General features: G+C 39.5%; 2 protein-coding genes across 2 annotated transcripts; one reads left to right on the forward strand and one right to left on the reverse strand.

Moving 5' to 3' along the window:
* Window positions 1–1,330: 1,330 nt before the first annotated feature.
* Window positions 1,331–6,373, reverse strand: NDUFB5 (NADH:ubiquinone oxidoreductase subunit B5). The gene is made up of 6 exons (XM_075157337.1): window positions 6,232–6,373; window positions 5,410–5,498; window positions 4,410–4,476; window positions 3,580–3,641; window positions 2,427–2,533; window positions 1,331–1,562 (listed from the first exon to the last, which is right to left on the reverse strand). The coding sequence occupies exons 1-6, from the start codon at window positions 6,356–6,358 to the stop codon at window positions 1,442–1,444; spliced, it is 573 nt and encodes a 190-aa protein (XP_075013438.1). The 5' UTR covers window positions 6,359–6,373; the 3' UTR covers window positions 1,331–1,441.
* A 99-nt stretch (window positions 6,374–6,472) lies between these two features.
* MRPL47 (mitochondrial ribosomal protein L47) lies at window positions 6,473–12,981 on the forward strand. Its single transcript, XM_075157336.1, has 7 exons — window positions 6,473–6,623; window positions 7,220–7,365; window positions 7,953–8,013; window positions 8,789–8,885; window positions 10,541–10,671; window positions 12,139–12,234; window positions 12,681–12,981. The coding sequence occupies exons 1-7, from the start codon at window positions 6,523–6,525 to the stop codon at window positions 12,796–12,798; spliced, it is 750 nt and encodes a 249-aa protein (XP_075013437.1). The 5' UTR covers window positions 6,473–6,522; the 3' UTR covers window positions 12,799–12,981.
* The last annotated feature ends 1,248 nt before the right edge of the window (window positions 12,982–14,229 follow it).

A 14,229-nucleotide genomic window follows, 5' to 3' on the forward strand; every position in this document is an offset into this window, starting at 1 on the left:
CATGAGAAGCTTTACATGACAGAGCATAGACTTTAGCCTAGGAATTGTGTGATATTTTCAAGAGTACATGAAAGACTAGCACCCCCTAAAATCACTAAAATGTGAAGGTACATGCACCACACATTTTTAAATGTTTAAGAACTTTTCCTTTGCTTTCTACTCCTACATCTGACAGTATAGTCATAGGTCTAGGCAAGCACTTCTGTCTTAGTTCTGCTTTCTGAAAACACAGGAGGTATCTGAGGTAATAAAACCAAAGCCTTGTTAAAATTAATTTTAAAGACTATCCTCCCCACAACTACTTGGCATGCAATTCTCCATGTCACTAGATATACATTTAAAACATGAAAATTATGTGACAATGCTAGGTACCCCTCAGTAAGAGTTTTCTGAAATACCATCATATTACTGAGCACTGACTGTTTTCATCAATGAAGATCCTTTCTGCCACACAGGGAGTACGTGGCTCTGTTTTAGATCTATTACCATATACAATAGGAAGCATGTATCGTAGCAAAAGTACCTCATTTAAAAAAAAAAAACACATTAGAAAAACAAGCAAAAAAAACCCCAACAGAACAATGTATAAAGATGTTCTAGAAAGACCACTTTTTGGATGATCTACATGGAGAAGCATCCAGTTCTGAAAGATGCACAGAAGTCAGTCATCTTTGGGTTTTTTGGGGGTTTTTTTTTTTAGAGTCTCTTTAGGAAGTCTTTTACAGACACAGACTGTACAGGAGAGACTGGAGAAAATGAAAGAGCAGACAAGCATTACACATACATAAGAGGAAAAAAGTTTAAAACTGGTGACAAAACTAGTGAAGCAGCAGCATGCCTGACACTTAGGGATGAAGGGTATTAACAGATCTCTAAAGAGAGAAACTTTTGAGATAATGCAAAGAAAATGATAGCAGATGTTGAACAATACACAAGTTGTGAAAAAATAGTGAAAGATGAGTTTGACTACAAGTAATGAGAAAGAAAGTATTTGCCTAAAGTGGCAGATATAATCCTAATATTCCAAAGATCTGAAGGTATTTTTCTTACTTAGTTCACCTTCCACAAATTATCTGACACAATGCATTGTGAAAGATAAAAGCCTTACAGTTTCCTGTACCTTTCATATAAAACTTTAAATACTAGAAATCACATGATGAAGACTAATATTACCAACTTGTTTCACATATATTCGGTCACAAAGCCCATTCTACATTGATGTTCTGGAGAAAAGGAGTAATTGTTGGCAACTGACATAAGGCATTTTCTCTGATTAACAACCTGAACAGCTATATGAGCTTAACTGCCACAGAGTTTCTTTCAAATTACCAGAATCAAAACAAACATTTTTTATTTTTATTCATTTCTGTCAGTAAACAGCAGGATGTATATTACATAGCTCAGTATGCATTTAAGACCATGCATGCTGTCTTAAAAGTGTTTAATTGTCAGGTGTGGATTTCATAGAATTGTCAATAAGATTTTTATCAGGTGTTTCATAATGATACCAAGGTCCATCTCCCCTGTGTCTCATCAGCCTGCGTGCCTCCAACTCCATCAGCCTGAAAAAAAGAGCAACAGACACACTAAACATGAAGTTTATTGGTTTTGATCATACATATATCAGTGTTTAACATCAGGGCATTACTGACAACAGCAATGAGTTTAGCATCTATGGTTTATAAATACTACTGAAACATAGGTAATACCAAAATATGAAGGGTTCAACTAAAACATGAGCTATTATATCCTGCTATTTCAATTTTTTTTCAGCAAGGCGTCTCACAAAAGAGTAATAAAAATACTTGCAGGAGTTCTTGCCTAGTAAGGGGTTAGACAGTTTTGATACAGCTTTCAACTAAAAATAAATAGGAGCAAGAAAACCAGAAGTAAATGTGATGGTAGAAGCAGCTATGCTGTCTTGGTCCCAACAGCAACAGAGTTCGTGGAACACAGAATTTACCGCCACAGTTTACTCTGAGTAAATATAGAATAAACTCAGTACAACAATGTTGTTGCTGCCCACAAAATTTTCAACAGCACCAATTTTCAACAGTCCTGTAAAAACTGTCATTTAGCTACTCAGTTAAGCTATAAGCATTAGCAGAGGCAAAAAGACCTGTTAATTTCCTGACTCAGGAAGGCAGAGCTATACCTTTATAAATATGAACTGTTTTGAAGAGACACTGTGGTTTTACAAGACTGCCCTTGCATTGTTCCACTTCTGGTAATCTTAATACTGAGAAAGCGGGGACTACAGATACTGTAACTTCCACTTTGCCACCAGCCAGTGCAGCAAGCACTCAGGGTCAAGTGATACGTGAATAACCACGTTATGTCAGCATCCAACTCAGTATGTTAAGCGAAATAAGAGAGTCAACTACAGTATGTATCAGTATTTTAAAACCCTCAACTATATAACATACCTCAGTTCCGTTTTCTTCGCTTCAGCATCAAGCAAAGCCATCTGTTTTTCATAGTTCTTTTCAGGGGGGTCAAGGAGGTAACGAGCTATCCAGCGACTTATAGGGTGCTGGAAAATATAAAAGCAGAGATTATTCCTGCAATTTCCAAGTAGAAATGTCATCATAACTAAATCATTTTGCATGTTCTCAGTCCTGAAAACATTTCATCAACACTATGGGTGCTGCTATTCAAACCATAATAGTAAAATTAAAAATATGCTCAACTATTTGTAAATTCAGAACCCTAAAAAGCTGTATTTCTTTTGACATTTTTAATGCCAAGATAACCTGCAGACGACTATTCTGTAGCAAAATCAAAAGTTAATGGAAGACATGTTTTATTTCATTTCTGTTGAAGTAAAGTTCCTTAAACTGCCACTGTAATCACAGAAATGGACTCCAAACATCTTACCGTAATCAGTAACATTTTAAAGTTTTGCTTCCATATAGAGGTCATTTCACTAGGAACAAAAATCTAAACGAGCTGAAACAGTCATAATAGTATTGCTGAGTTCAATTACTTCCTATCAAAATCAAAAAAGTGCTTGCAGCAAGAAGCCAGGGACTAATTTTAAGAAAATACTATGAAATGAAAAAAGTATAACCTTGAGTTTCTGACTATAAAAATCCTCAATTCTAGATATAAAAGCATGTGTGATGTTGGACTTTGAAACAATGCTAGCAAACAATATAAAAGAAAGTAATGTCACTTTAAACTCCAGTATCTTAAGATGTTGTAGTTCCAGAGCAAGAAACAAAGACAAAAACTGCATGCTAAGAGTAAAGAGAACAGAAGACTGTTCTTACTATTTAGGAATATTATAGAAGAATTCTTGGCATATAGCTTCAGCAGTTTACTTGCATAAAGCTACAGATCATTTGCATCTACTTGTGTCAATAAACAGATTTCCTACAGCAACATGCGTGTTCCATAAAGCTGAAAAAAAGCAAGTTTACCAAAATAATAATTGCACAATTCAAGTTCTACTACACTGATACCCAATGGCAGCGATACGGCCTTCCTCATTATCATACTCCACACATTCTACTCCCAAAAGTATCCTCAAGAGGAAGGCTGTCCATAACATTCCACCCTTTTATATGTTACACTCACTTTGTAGTATTCCCAGTACTCTGGAATATAACCTTCAGGAATCTCTGCAAGTTCAGCTTCACCTGACAAGGAAAGGAGGGGAGGAGCATTTCGTACAAGTTTTTTTTTTTTTTAAGTACCTTATATTCTGCCTTTCACATTAAGAAAAGATCGTTATTTCACATGGAGAGTACTTAATCCCTCAATCTGAGCTCTACTCAGAAAAATTGGACTTGCAATTTTTCCAGACACCACACTGCATGTATCCAGCTCATAGACTTTAAACCACAAAACAAAAGGGTGACATTAGTAGCTATACAGGAGAAATAAGTAAGACCAAGTCCACAGAAATGTCCTTTAAAGTATATGAGCTGAAAGCATGGATTTTTTCCTAATTTCTCTATTAAATTAATTCCATATCATTACAGTAGTAGATTTAAAACACATATTGCCAAGCAGAATTCTGGCTTTTTTGCTATATAAAAAGCGACAGTTGCAGTGTATGCAGCTTTCTTAAAGAAGCATGTAAAACAAGGTAATACAGAGCCCTCATTTGAATACAGAAGAATTGTTCACTAAACCTCACTGATGTTTGAAAGACTCTCAAAAGATGGAATTTTTCCGTTTTAAAAAATGTGGAAAGCTTTTTAAAAAAAGCAACAACTACAGAAAAATAAAAATACCGGGAACATCTTCTATGTACTTATACAATATTACCATAACTGTTAGGCCTATTTCACGGTCTTCCAAAGAGCAAGCCTTAAAAAAATCTCTTTTTTCTATCCAGCATGCTTAGTTTCCATTTAATAATTTTGACTGTGTACTTAGTTTAGTCATGACAGACCACTCACCAATGAAAATGTTGACATACGTTATGAATAGTGCCACTGGTATTCCCGTCAGAAATACATAGAATCTCTGTATAGGGGATAAAAAGAAAAAAAGAAACAGTATGGGAAACTCAGAAGCCTGACAAAATTTAGATAAGATTAGTCTGAAAATGATGTAGCAGCCAATAATTCTTAGATTTGCATTCATAGGTTAGATAGGGATGTTGTACGTAAAGACATCTTGCTGCTTAAAATGAGTTAATTAACAAACTAGAACACAGAAACAGTAATGCTGTGTCAGTCTATGAGCCTGTTTAGTTCAGCTTTCAATCTCCCAGAGAGGTCAGTCTCTGCAGAAGCAGACAGGAATGCTTTCCCTGAATGCTATCTCAGCATCTTGTGATGACTGGCTTCAGCATTTAACTGTAATGAGGCACTAACACCAATGCAATATAATCCAACATAAATACAACCGCTGCTGGCTTTGGTAACTGTGGAAGACAGATAAAGGAAGCCTGATCACAGGAAGGGAGTTGGTATCAAGTTGGCTGTTACCCGTCATAATAAGCTTTATCTAAAACCTAGCTTTTTAGGGGTCGAACTCAGGTCAGGCTTCCTAAGTCTAAGTCTCTGGTATTAGTGGTTTAGGTAACTGAAGGCAAATCCTGCAGAAGAGTAACCTAATACATTTGAAAAAGGAGGATGGAGTGGAAAGCATTTGTAGGTTATGCATATATGAACACAGACCCATAATTTAAGAATGCTACCACAGCATTAATTTAAGTACCTATCACAATCTTTGCCATTTAGCCAATCTTTTTACTTCATCTAGCCCTGGTTTTACAACATATGACAAAAAATTCCTTAGGAGGAGGACTGGAAATTCTTGTTTATGTGAATAGTGCCAACCACATTTTAGATGCTGTCACGTAAACAATAGAGAAAATTATATTTTAGACACTCTTACACCATTTGCAAGGGATGTGTTACACTGAATATAATAAATTTGGTTTTAACTCACCAACAAGTTCAGAAATCGAGTATCATAAAAACTCGTTGCCTTGATAATAAACATTCTCTTCCCATGGCTGCTGCTGTGTCGTACAGGAGCTGAAAATTGAACCAAAGGATTATGTTTTTTTCTCCCTGTGATGATTGTGCCAGGATAAGCTCAACAACGCATGTGGGGAAAAAAGCAGCATACAGCAGGGGCTGAGTAGTTACGAGCTGGTTTTCTGGAGGATATCAATGTTCCTAAAAGCCTGCCTGAACTAATTTCCTATTTTGCTAGAATGAACCTATTTTTTTCCCTAACTTTAGACACAGATCTATTTCTACCTGTAAGTCCCAACAAATAAATCATTGAATGTCATTATACAGGGCCAAGTAAATTCACAGATTAGTGTGTTAGGAAGTTTGGCCTGCCGCCAATTTTCACCCATGCTCTACTCAAGAAATGTAATTTCTCAGAGGAACGGAGATGCGTGTTGCACCCCTCGAGGGATCTTCCTGCACGTTGAACCGGCTTCCTACACCTGCTCAGCCGAGGAAGAGCCGCAGCAGCCTGCAATTACCGCCGCCCGGCTCCCTGTTCCTGCCCCAGCCCCACAGCCAAGGTAGCGGGGAAAGGCCTGAGCCGACACGGAGGCACCCGCCCCGCGCCCGCTGTGCCGCCGAGACGCGGCCCCCGCCTCGCACCGGCCGCGGCGGGCCAACCTCCCTGAGGCGGCGACCCCGCGGCCTCCCGCGCCCCTCTCCTCAGGAGGACGCCTCTCCTCCGCTCTCCAAGGTCACCTCGCCCCTGGCACACCCGCCCCTCTCATTCCCGCCGCCGAGGCCCTACCGCCGGTGCCGGGGAGGCGGGCGGCCCCGGCGAGCCAGGGGAGGCGAGCGCCGCCCGCCGCGCCGCTCGCCACCCGCCGGGCTCCCCAGGCAGCCGCTGCCCGGAGGAGCAAGCTCATGGCCGCCATAGCTGGAACTGGCACGGGGGCGGGGCCGGCGGCACCGCTCTCAGCGGCGGGATGAAGTTAGGCGGCCGCCATCTTGGAAAAGGGCAGATCCTCCGCTCTCCTTCCGGCGCCCTTGCGGGACGCCGTCCGCGGCGCCAGGCATTGTGGGAGGGGCGGCAGGAGTCATGGCGGCCGCCGTGGGGGTGGCCGCCCTGTGCCGGCGCCTCACGGTTGCGTTGCGGGTCTCAGGAGCGCGGCCCCGCTCGGCAGCTGCCGGCCGCCCCGGGTAGGCACCGGGGCGCGGGAGGCTGAGGCACCGGTTGGGGTGGGGATGGGCGCGTCGCGGGCCGTAGCGCGGTTCCCGGGAGGAAGGAGAGCCGCCCTTGGCGGCCTTCGCGTTCCGCGGCGGCGGGCGGCGGGCTCTCCTGGCTCCTGAAACCTCGGCTGAGGGTTGCGAGGCGATGTGTAAGCGTGGTAGGAAGCGTTTCCCTGTGCGCGTTACTGTTCTGCAGTCGTTACGCTTCTGCTTCCAGCGTGGGGTTTTCTTCGGGCTTACGCCATCTGTTTACTGCTTTTGCCTTTTAGTTAAAGTCAGCGTAGGAGGACGTATTCTTGCACGGTGTAGCTCAAACTTATTCTTTCTTTTAATTTTCAAATTATTTGCTTCCGAGTATAGATAAGTGATAATTAGATGAGACAAGGGGGAGGAGGAAACAACACTGAGATGACTGAAGACCTGAACCCGTGCCTTTTCCCCCTGGGCTGTGGTATTCATCTGTCTGAGGACCTGTGTCTTTATGAATGAAAGAAACATTCTCATTTAGCTGAATATTATTTTTCTTATCACATATATCTTATCATAGCCTTCTAATTTTCATGCAGACAGACGCTGAATCTATTCCACGAGAACCTAGCAAAAGTTGAGCCCCTCCATCAGTTTAAGTTTCTGCATACTACTTTGTCTCGGAAAGGTCTGGAGGAGTTTTTTGATGATCCAAGAAACTGGGGAGAAAAAAACGTAAAGTCTGGTGAGTTATATTTAGCATTTCTGATAGTGATCTTTGAGCCACTTATGCTCAGCTGAAATCTGACCTATTTTTGGATTATAGGAAGTATTCATGGCTACCTAAAACTTACTTTTTATATGTATATGTACATAAATATACTTATGCATTTTATGTCTGTTAATTTTATTTTTTCTGTGTATTTTGTGTTTACGAAAGCAAATAGTTACTATGTAGCAAAATATTTTGCTGTAAATCCTCTGCCTTGCTCTTAAGTGAGAGTGTGTCAAAGAGATGTTTTTTGATGAAATATACAGTACCATGGAAGAAAAATATTTCAATGTAAAGATTCATCTTTCCCTGTTTCCAACCTTTTACAAATACAAATAAACAGTACATGTCATTGCCTTTTTAATGTATTTGTATATTTAAAGCAAAGCTGAATGTCCCCAAGGATAGCTTTCCAAGAGGTGGTATTTTTTAAAAAAGTGATCCTTGTTCTGTTCAGTTAACTGAGCCTGCTAGTAGAAGCACCTTTTTTTTTTTCCAGAATAAGAGAACTTTGTTCTATTAAATTGATTTTTTTAAATTTTTTTTTTTTTTTTTTACAGGGGATGCATGGAATATAAAGCAGCTAAGGGGCAAGAGTAGTGAAGACTTGCACAAACTTTGGTAAGTAACTTTTAGTGAAGTAGCTCTTCTTCTTTCAAAACAGCTCTGCACATTTTATTAAAATGTGGCTAGTGAACTTATTAGCCAGTAAATTTAGTCTGCCATACAGTTCTGCATGGGCTGAAGCCAGCTTTGGGCTTGGAGCAGCCCAAGTTCTGGTACTGCTCAGAATACGAAAGCTGTACTGCAGGTGGTTGTGTGACAGTTGTGTCCAGTACAAAGGGTTCAGGTTTGGTACCAAGAGGCTGACTTTGAGCCCTTCGGGGGTTGTTCGAACTGCAGGACAGACTTCGCTGGAAGTGACCTCTGCTGGGGCTAACCACTAAATTGGATCAGGTTGCTCAGGTCTGCATCCACTCTGATTTTTAAAGCCCCTGAGGCTGGAGATTGCATCGCTACCCTAGGCAACCTGTGCCAGGGCTAAACTAGTACTTAATTATTACTGTGAATAGTTTTTTCCTTGCTATATCTTGTCCTTTTGCTGTGCACCTTTAGGAAGAGTCTATCTCTGTCAGGTAGTGGAAGACTACTTAGTGTTAACCTCTTCCCTCCTTAGCCTTCTTTATTCCAGGTTAAGTAAACCTGTCTCCCTCAGCCTCTCCTTGTATGTCCTGTACGTCAGCCCTCCCCTGCCCACCTCTGGGCTTTCGCTGCTTTGTATGAAGCTAGCATGACGGGATGTGGGGTTATATGTGCTCTATCCAGCAGGGTAGTGAGTGAGTAATTGCCAATGCATCTAGAAATTATTTTTGAAGTACTATGCTTTCTGATCTAGGTATGTCCTACTGAAGGAAAAAAACATGCTTTTAACTTTAGAGCAAGAATCAAAACGACAACTCAGGCCTATGCCAAGTCCAGAACGATTAGAAAAGGTAACTTTTTCATACTAGCTAAAAATATAACTCTAAGTAAAATTGTTGAGTGAAAGGTAAGGTGTTTGTAAACTTGTTAAAGACTATTTTTAAAATATTTCCCTGATTTTAGTACAAGCACAAACACTGTGCTCAGGCAACATTGTGGGAAAGGCTTCTCCACCTGCTATAATGTTAAGAAATATTTTGCCATCTTCGTGCGCTGAAACTGCACTAGAGGATTTCTAGAAACTTCCTAGTAAACCCTTCACAAGCTTTTCTATCTACTTAACTGTTGCCAACTTCTTGCCTGACATTGTCTTCTCCAAACTTGTGCCCTTTGGTTCCTTGCTGTCCTCACTTTTGTGATCCCCTCCTCCTTTTGCATTATTGTGATTCTGCAACTAATTTAGTAAATTCTTTCCTCAGTATCTTTACCATTGAAAACTTCATTTACTTATAAATCGACTATACTTATGTCTCACAGATGGAAATCTACACCTTCACTGGCTAGTTAAATAATTCAGCTGTTTGACATGAGAGATACTGTGAGATACCCCCCCTATTTATCCAAATAAATTTGGGAAAAGCCTGACCTTTAAATTGTTCCTCTGAATTGCTTTGTATGGTTTATCACTTAACTGTATATTTGCCATTACATGCATCTGCAACTGCGTTATGATCTGTTTTTTGTGTTAGACATGGATTTGGTCTCCTACTCTTGTCATTTCACCACTGTAGTTATAAATCAGGGAAGATCCAATATAAAACTCTCCTCTGGATCTCCTAGTATATCTTGTTCTAATTTATCATCATACGGTTTCTCAACTGTGATTTGTGATTCCCATTCTGAAAGAGTATTTTATGCTTAGTCCCACCTACATATCCATATTCAGCAACTGTGAATCACAGTAGAACTTGTTTTGGGAGGGAACTTTTTACGTGGCCCCAACATTTCAAAAGTCAATTCTTACTAATTGCCTATTTGGTTTTGGCTGAAGCCCAAGGAAAGCAGTCAAGCAGCAGTTAAATACTATGATTGCACCGAGACAAAATAACAGCGATCTGCTTATTAAAATTAGCTCTGGCAGCTTCCCAGAGCATTTAACATGTTGCCATATGTAATGTGTGTTACAGTAATATTGTGTAGCAGACCTGACTAAAAACCTTCAACTCAAGTGTCATAGTTTGGTCAAAGCAGCTTCCTAATCAGCCAACAGGCGTTATGGAGTCTGGTCACAGCCTCAAATTGCAAACTATAATAACAAAGAGCCGTTACAAACCATCTGACAGAAGTTCATACAGCATATCTTCTATTTGCTTCTCCTACTTTCTTCCTGCCTCAGAGCTTTCTATAATTCTAGCATCAGCATTAGATCTGGTTTTATGTATTTAGCCAGGTAGTCTTAAATGAATATTCAGACTGTCAGTTATTTCGTCTCTCTTTCTCTTGTAAGTTAGTTGTTTTTTTAAGCACTCATTCTTTACTGTTCTAGTACACAGGGCCAGTTCAGCTGTTTCACTCAGTCCACAACAGAGAGTACTCATGATGGAACTCCTAGTGTGTTTTACTTTTGCTTTTCCTTAAAATTTTGTCCTATATCTTCATTTGAGATCTTTTAAATTGTCAGCATTGTGTTCTGTTGGCTCATCCTGAAACTATTTCCTATTTCCAGGTAGAAAAATCTATGAAAAATATAGACTTGGTTGTCAGAGAAAGAGAAATTGCTTTGAGACTTTTACAAACTGGCCATGAAAAACCAGTACCTGGCGAGTGGAGACATGACTTCTTAGGACGCACCTACTGGTATGGGAAAGAGAACTTTTTTTTCATGTGTGAATTTTTCTTGTGGTCTGTCTCTTTACCAGAAAATTCTTATCTAATCAAGAAAGGATGCATATACTGTATAGAAAGAAACATGTTTTCTGGTCAGCATTCAGGTGCTTCTTGAGTTTTAAGTTTTTTGTTTTTTTTAACGTGGTTATAATTGTTGCTAAATAACTCAGTGGCAAATTCTACCATTAATTGTAACAGAATTAGTTCCTTGGAACTAATATGATTTCTGTGCTTGGAGGATGTCTGTTACTATAGTGATTCTGTAACACATGAATGAACTAGGGAGTACTGTTCAAGTTGAGCCATCTGGACTTCCCTAGTTATAATGCAAAATCCACATACTGGATGTTCTGACTGCACCACCCAAAGTATTGCATGAGACCACATAAACATCCGTTGGAATTCCATACTAGTCTTCGCAGACATTTAGCTTACTTAGAAGCTTCTACCTTTAGAATTATTTATTGTCCAGATAATTTGAATAATCTGTAATTTTGGGTGATGACGCTGAAGGTTCTGGCAGGACTTGCCAGTTCAGTATTTTACCCTCATCATATTGACACTTGAAGCAATAATTACAGTATTCAGCTCTGCAGTAACAGTGTAGATAACAGAAGGTGACACATTATTATAATGGTGAATTTTGAGTTGTTTTCCATTTGTTTAGCCATTACATGTAAATCAGCAGAGTACTAAATGCACTAACCCCTAGATTTACATCTCTAGGGATAAAGCTTTTGTACACCTTTTTCTGCTTGGAAACATTGTCCACAAAGAAGGGTTTGCCCATATATTTGGAAGTCCAGTCCCCAGTTAAAGCAGGGGGAAGGGGCAGATGACATATGACATGAAATGGTCTTTAAGCACAAGCAGAAACTCTGCAATACACATAATAGTAGGTCTGACACAATCTGGATGCACTGGAGTCTGTAGGTAAGTCTGCACAAGCCATCTGTGCAGCCCATATGCAAAAGAAACCCCGAACAGAAATAATAGAATTTATATTTAGAGGGAAAGACTTATGTTCAGGCAGATTTGCACTTGACATGACACTCAAACACTGGCATTTAAAAGAAAATTGTAGTAGAAACAGAACTCTCCTCACACAGTTTGTTCACGTCAGCTTTTGAAAGTTTTCTTAGGAAGGAGTAGCTTTAAAATATAAATGCAAAGAATCACTATCTATATTGGGCCCTCTCTTCAAACATCTACAGTTTTTAAAGCAAGACCACTTTCTACAGAAAGACGCTGAGCTACCTATGAGATGTAGTTACAAACCAAGCTAGCAATAGAGCTGAAAGTAACTACCCACATACAAATTTTGCAATCTACTGGTCAGACCACTTTATCACCCTACTGTAACCAAGTGTAACTGGTAGAATCCAAGAATGAAGACAAAGTATACATTCTATAATCACTTTTATCTATCTTTAACAGGTACACTTATAAGGAATGGCCAATACCATGGTACTTGAACAAAAAATACAAAAAGAGGAAATTCTATTACTTACCTCATGTCAATCACTTCATCAGGTAAAAAGATTTTTTTGACACTGAAAGCTATTTTCTGATCTGTTCCTCAGTCCTCCTTATTCCACTTTGCAAGGAAAAAATAGTGGTAATCTTGTTGTTCTGTTGTTTTCACAGCTAGTAGACCAAAAAGGCTTTTTAAAATTACAGCCTGCTCTCTTTCTTTTTGCTCTTCCCATCTTAGTTACTAAGAGACTTGGTTATCTATGAAGTTGCACTGTAAAAGTCATTTTACATGCAGAGTACCTAAGATCCTCCCAGAGGTTGAATTTCTGTAGAATTCAAAAGCAGAAGAAAACAAAATAGTTTGCTTTGCAGGCATTTTTGCTTTTTGAAAGCAAATACTGAAGTTGTTAATCACTGGGAACCTCTATTTGATTAGGGGGGTGAGCTCATTAAGGATGTTACAAGCTATGTAGAAATTAACCACACTGACTTCTTTATTTCAGGCTCAGACTTGAAAAATCTTTACGTAGAAGGGCAAGAAGGCAAAACCTAGAGAAGACAAGGCGGAAGGTCTTGGAAAGGAAGTTCCCTCACCTTGCTGTAAAATCTCAGAGCCAGTAACATGCTGGAAGAGCACTGCAAGCAATTGGTCTGGTGTCTTTGTGACTGGAATGTGAAACAGCTTCTGAAACCAGCAAACAACTCGACTGAGCATTCCTGAGAGTCTCCGTCGTCTGTCTTTTTTTTTTTTTTTTAATCCCTCGTTTGACCTAAATTAAACTTCTGATCTGGAATTAAAAAGCAGCTTTGGTGCATAACTCAAATTAATCCAACAGTTGTTTCTAGAAACATTTGCAAAATGATGTATTAACCAGCTATTATAAAAGTGAGACATGTATCATTAGCAGTGAAAAGCAGCAACTGACAGCCAGATGAAAGTACAAAGTGCAGCGATAATATTTACCTGGTTTAGCTTAACAAATATGCATTAAAACCAGACAGAAACACAAGAGCCTCTGAAGCTTGCATACTAGCCTTTGTTCCCTGATCATCTGAGATACGGGTATGTCACCTAAGTCACATGTACTTTCTGCATAAAAGCATGGGAAAATATGCTTTTCAGTCTGCTATGAGGAACTTCTTCCCTGCTTTAAGTCTGGCTTGTTAGAGTATAAAATATTTAGCATGTGAACTTTTAATAATGCAGTCTTTATACCTAGATTTCTAGATACCTGTGACAAATTCAAACATTTGTGCAATGTGGCTTTTTGTAGCGTGCAAAATGTTTGCAGGAAGACTGGTAATAGTCTTCTATGAAACTGATGTAGAAAGGCACTGCTACTGCTCCCAGTTGATGGTTAACACCCACTTCATGAAAGCTTTTAACTGTCAGATGAGGTTGTGTAGAAATTTAGAACAAAGTCACAAATACTAGTCACGTGCTATGCAATATGATATGATAAAACATTGGAAACCCCAACCAAAACTGTAGGAGATAGACATGTCTATCTCCATCATCTTGACCTTCAGTTACTCCTCTGCATCACAGGAACTACCCACTTCTTAAACAGAAACTGTTTACAGTGGTGAGAAAACCCCAGAAAGTGTTTTGCTCTTCATATGGTGCTACAACATTCAGAGATATTACCATCGTACTGTAATTCTTTTAAGAAGATACACAGAAGATAAAAGTTGCTTAGACATAATGAAACCTAAGCGTATGACACAGAAGGAAAGCTTTGACTTTAAAGTAAAAAAATTTTCATAGTCAGTTCATGGAGAAGAAACAAAAAAGCTTACTTTGTATCTTCACCTCTAGCTACAAACTGTCCAGTCAATCTTAGTACTTCACTGATGCCACAGTAACTTCATAAAGCATTACTCATTGCGGTGGGCTAAGATACAAGTTCAGTTGTCATGCCACTTGAATGTAAACTAGAGTAAGTCTTTTTCTTCAACAGCTGGTGTCTTATATCACCTATTGTAGCGGGCTTAAGTTTGCCTCATTTTGTGGTTTGTCAATAGCTTTGAAAATCTGGAGCAAGCAACTCT

Source organism: Calonectris borealis, chromosome 9 (genome assembly GCF_964195595.1).
Source record: "Calonectris borealis chromosome 9, bCalBor7.hap1.2, whole genome shotgun sequence".
NCBI classification, from domain to species: Eukaryota; Metazoa; Chordata; class Aves; order Procellariiformes; family Procellariidae; genus Calonectris; species Calonectris borealis.

Bases quoted from the DNA above. Each gene is read 5' to 3' on its own strand.
- NDUFB5 (XM_075157337.1), bottom strand. From the start codon at position 6,358: ATGGCGGCCATGAGCTTGCTCCTCCGGGCAGCGGCTGCCTGGGGAGCC. The intron at 4,477-5,409 runs GTGAGTTAAAAC...TCCCCTATACAG, and splicing joins CTCGATTTCTGAACTTGTTG to AGATTCTATGTATTTCTGAC. The intron at 2,534-3,579 runs GTGAGTGTAACA...TATATTTTCCAG, and splicing joins AGTACTGGGAATACTACAAA to CACCCTATAAGTCGCTGGAT.
- MRPL47 (XM_075157336.1), top strand. From the start codon at position 6,523: ATGGCGGCCGCCGTGGGGGTGGCCGCCCTGTGCCGGCGCCTCACGGTT. The intron at 7,366-7,952 runs GTGAGTTATATT...TTTTTTTTACAG, and splicing joins AGAAAAAAACGTAAAGTCTG to GGGATGCATGGAATATAAAG. The intron at 8,014-8,788 runs GTAAGTAACTTT...TTTCTGATCTAG, and splicing joins GAAGACTTGCACAAACTTTG to GTATGTCCTACTGAAGGAAA.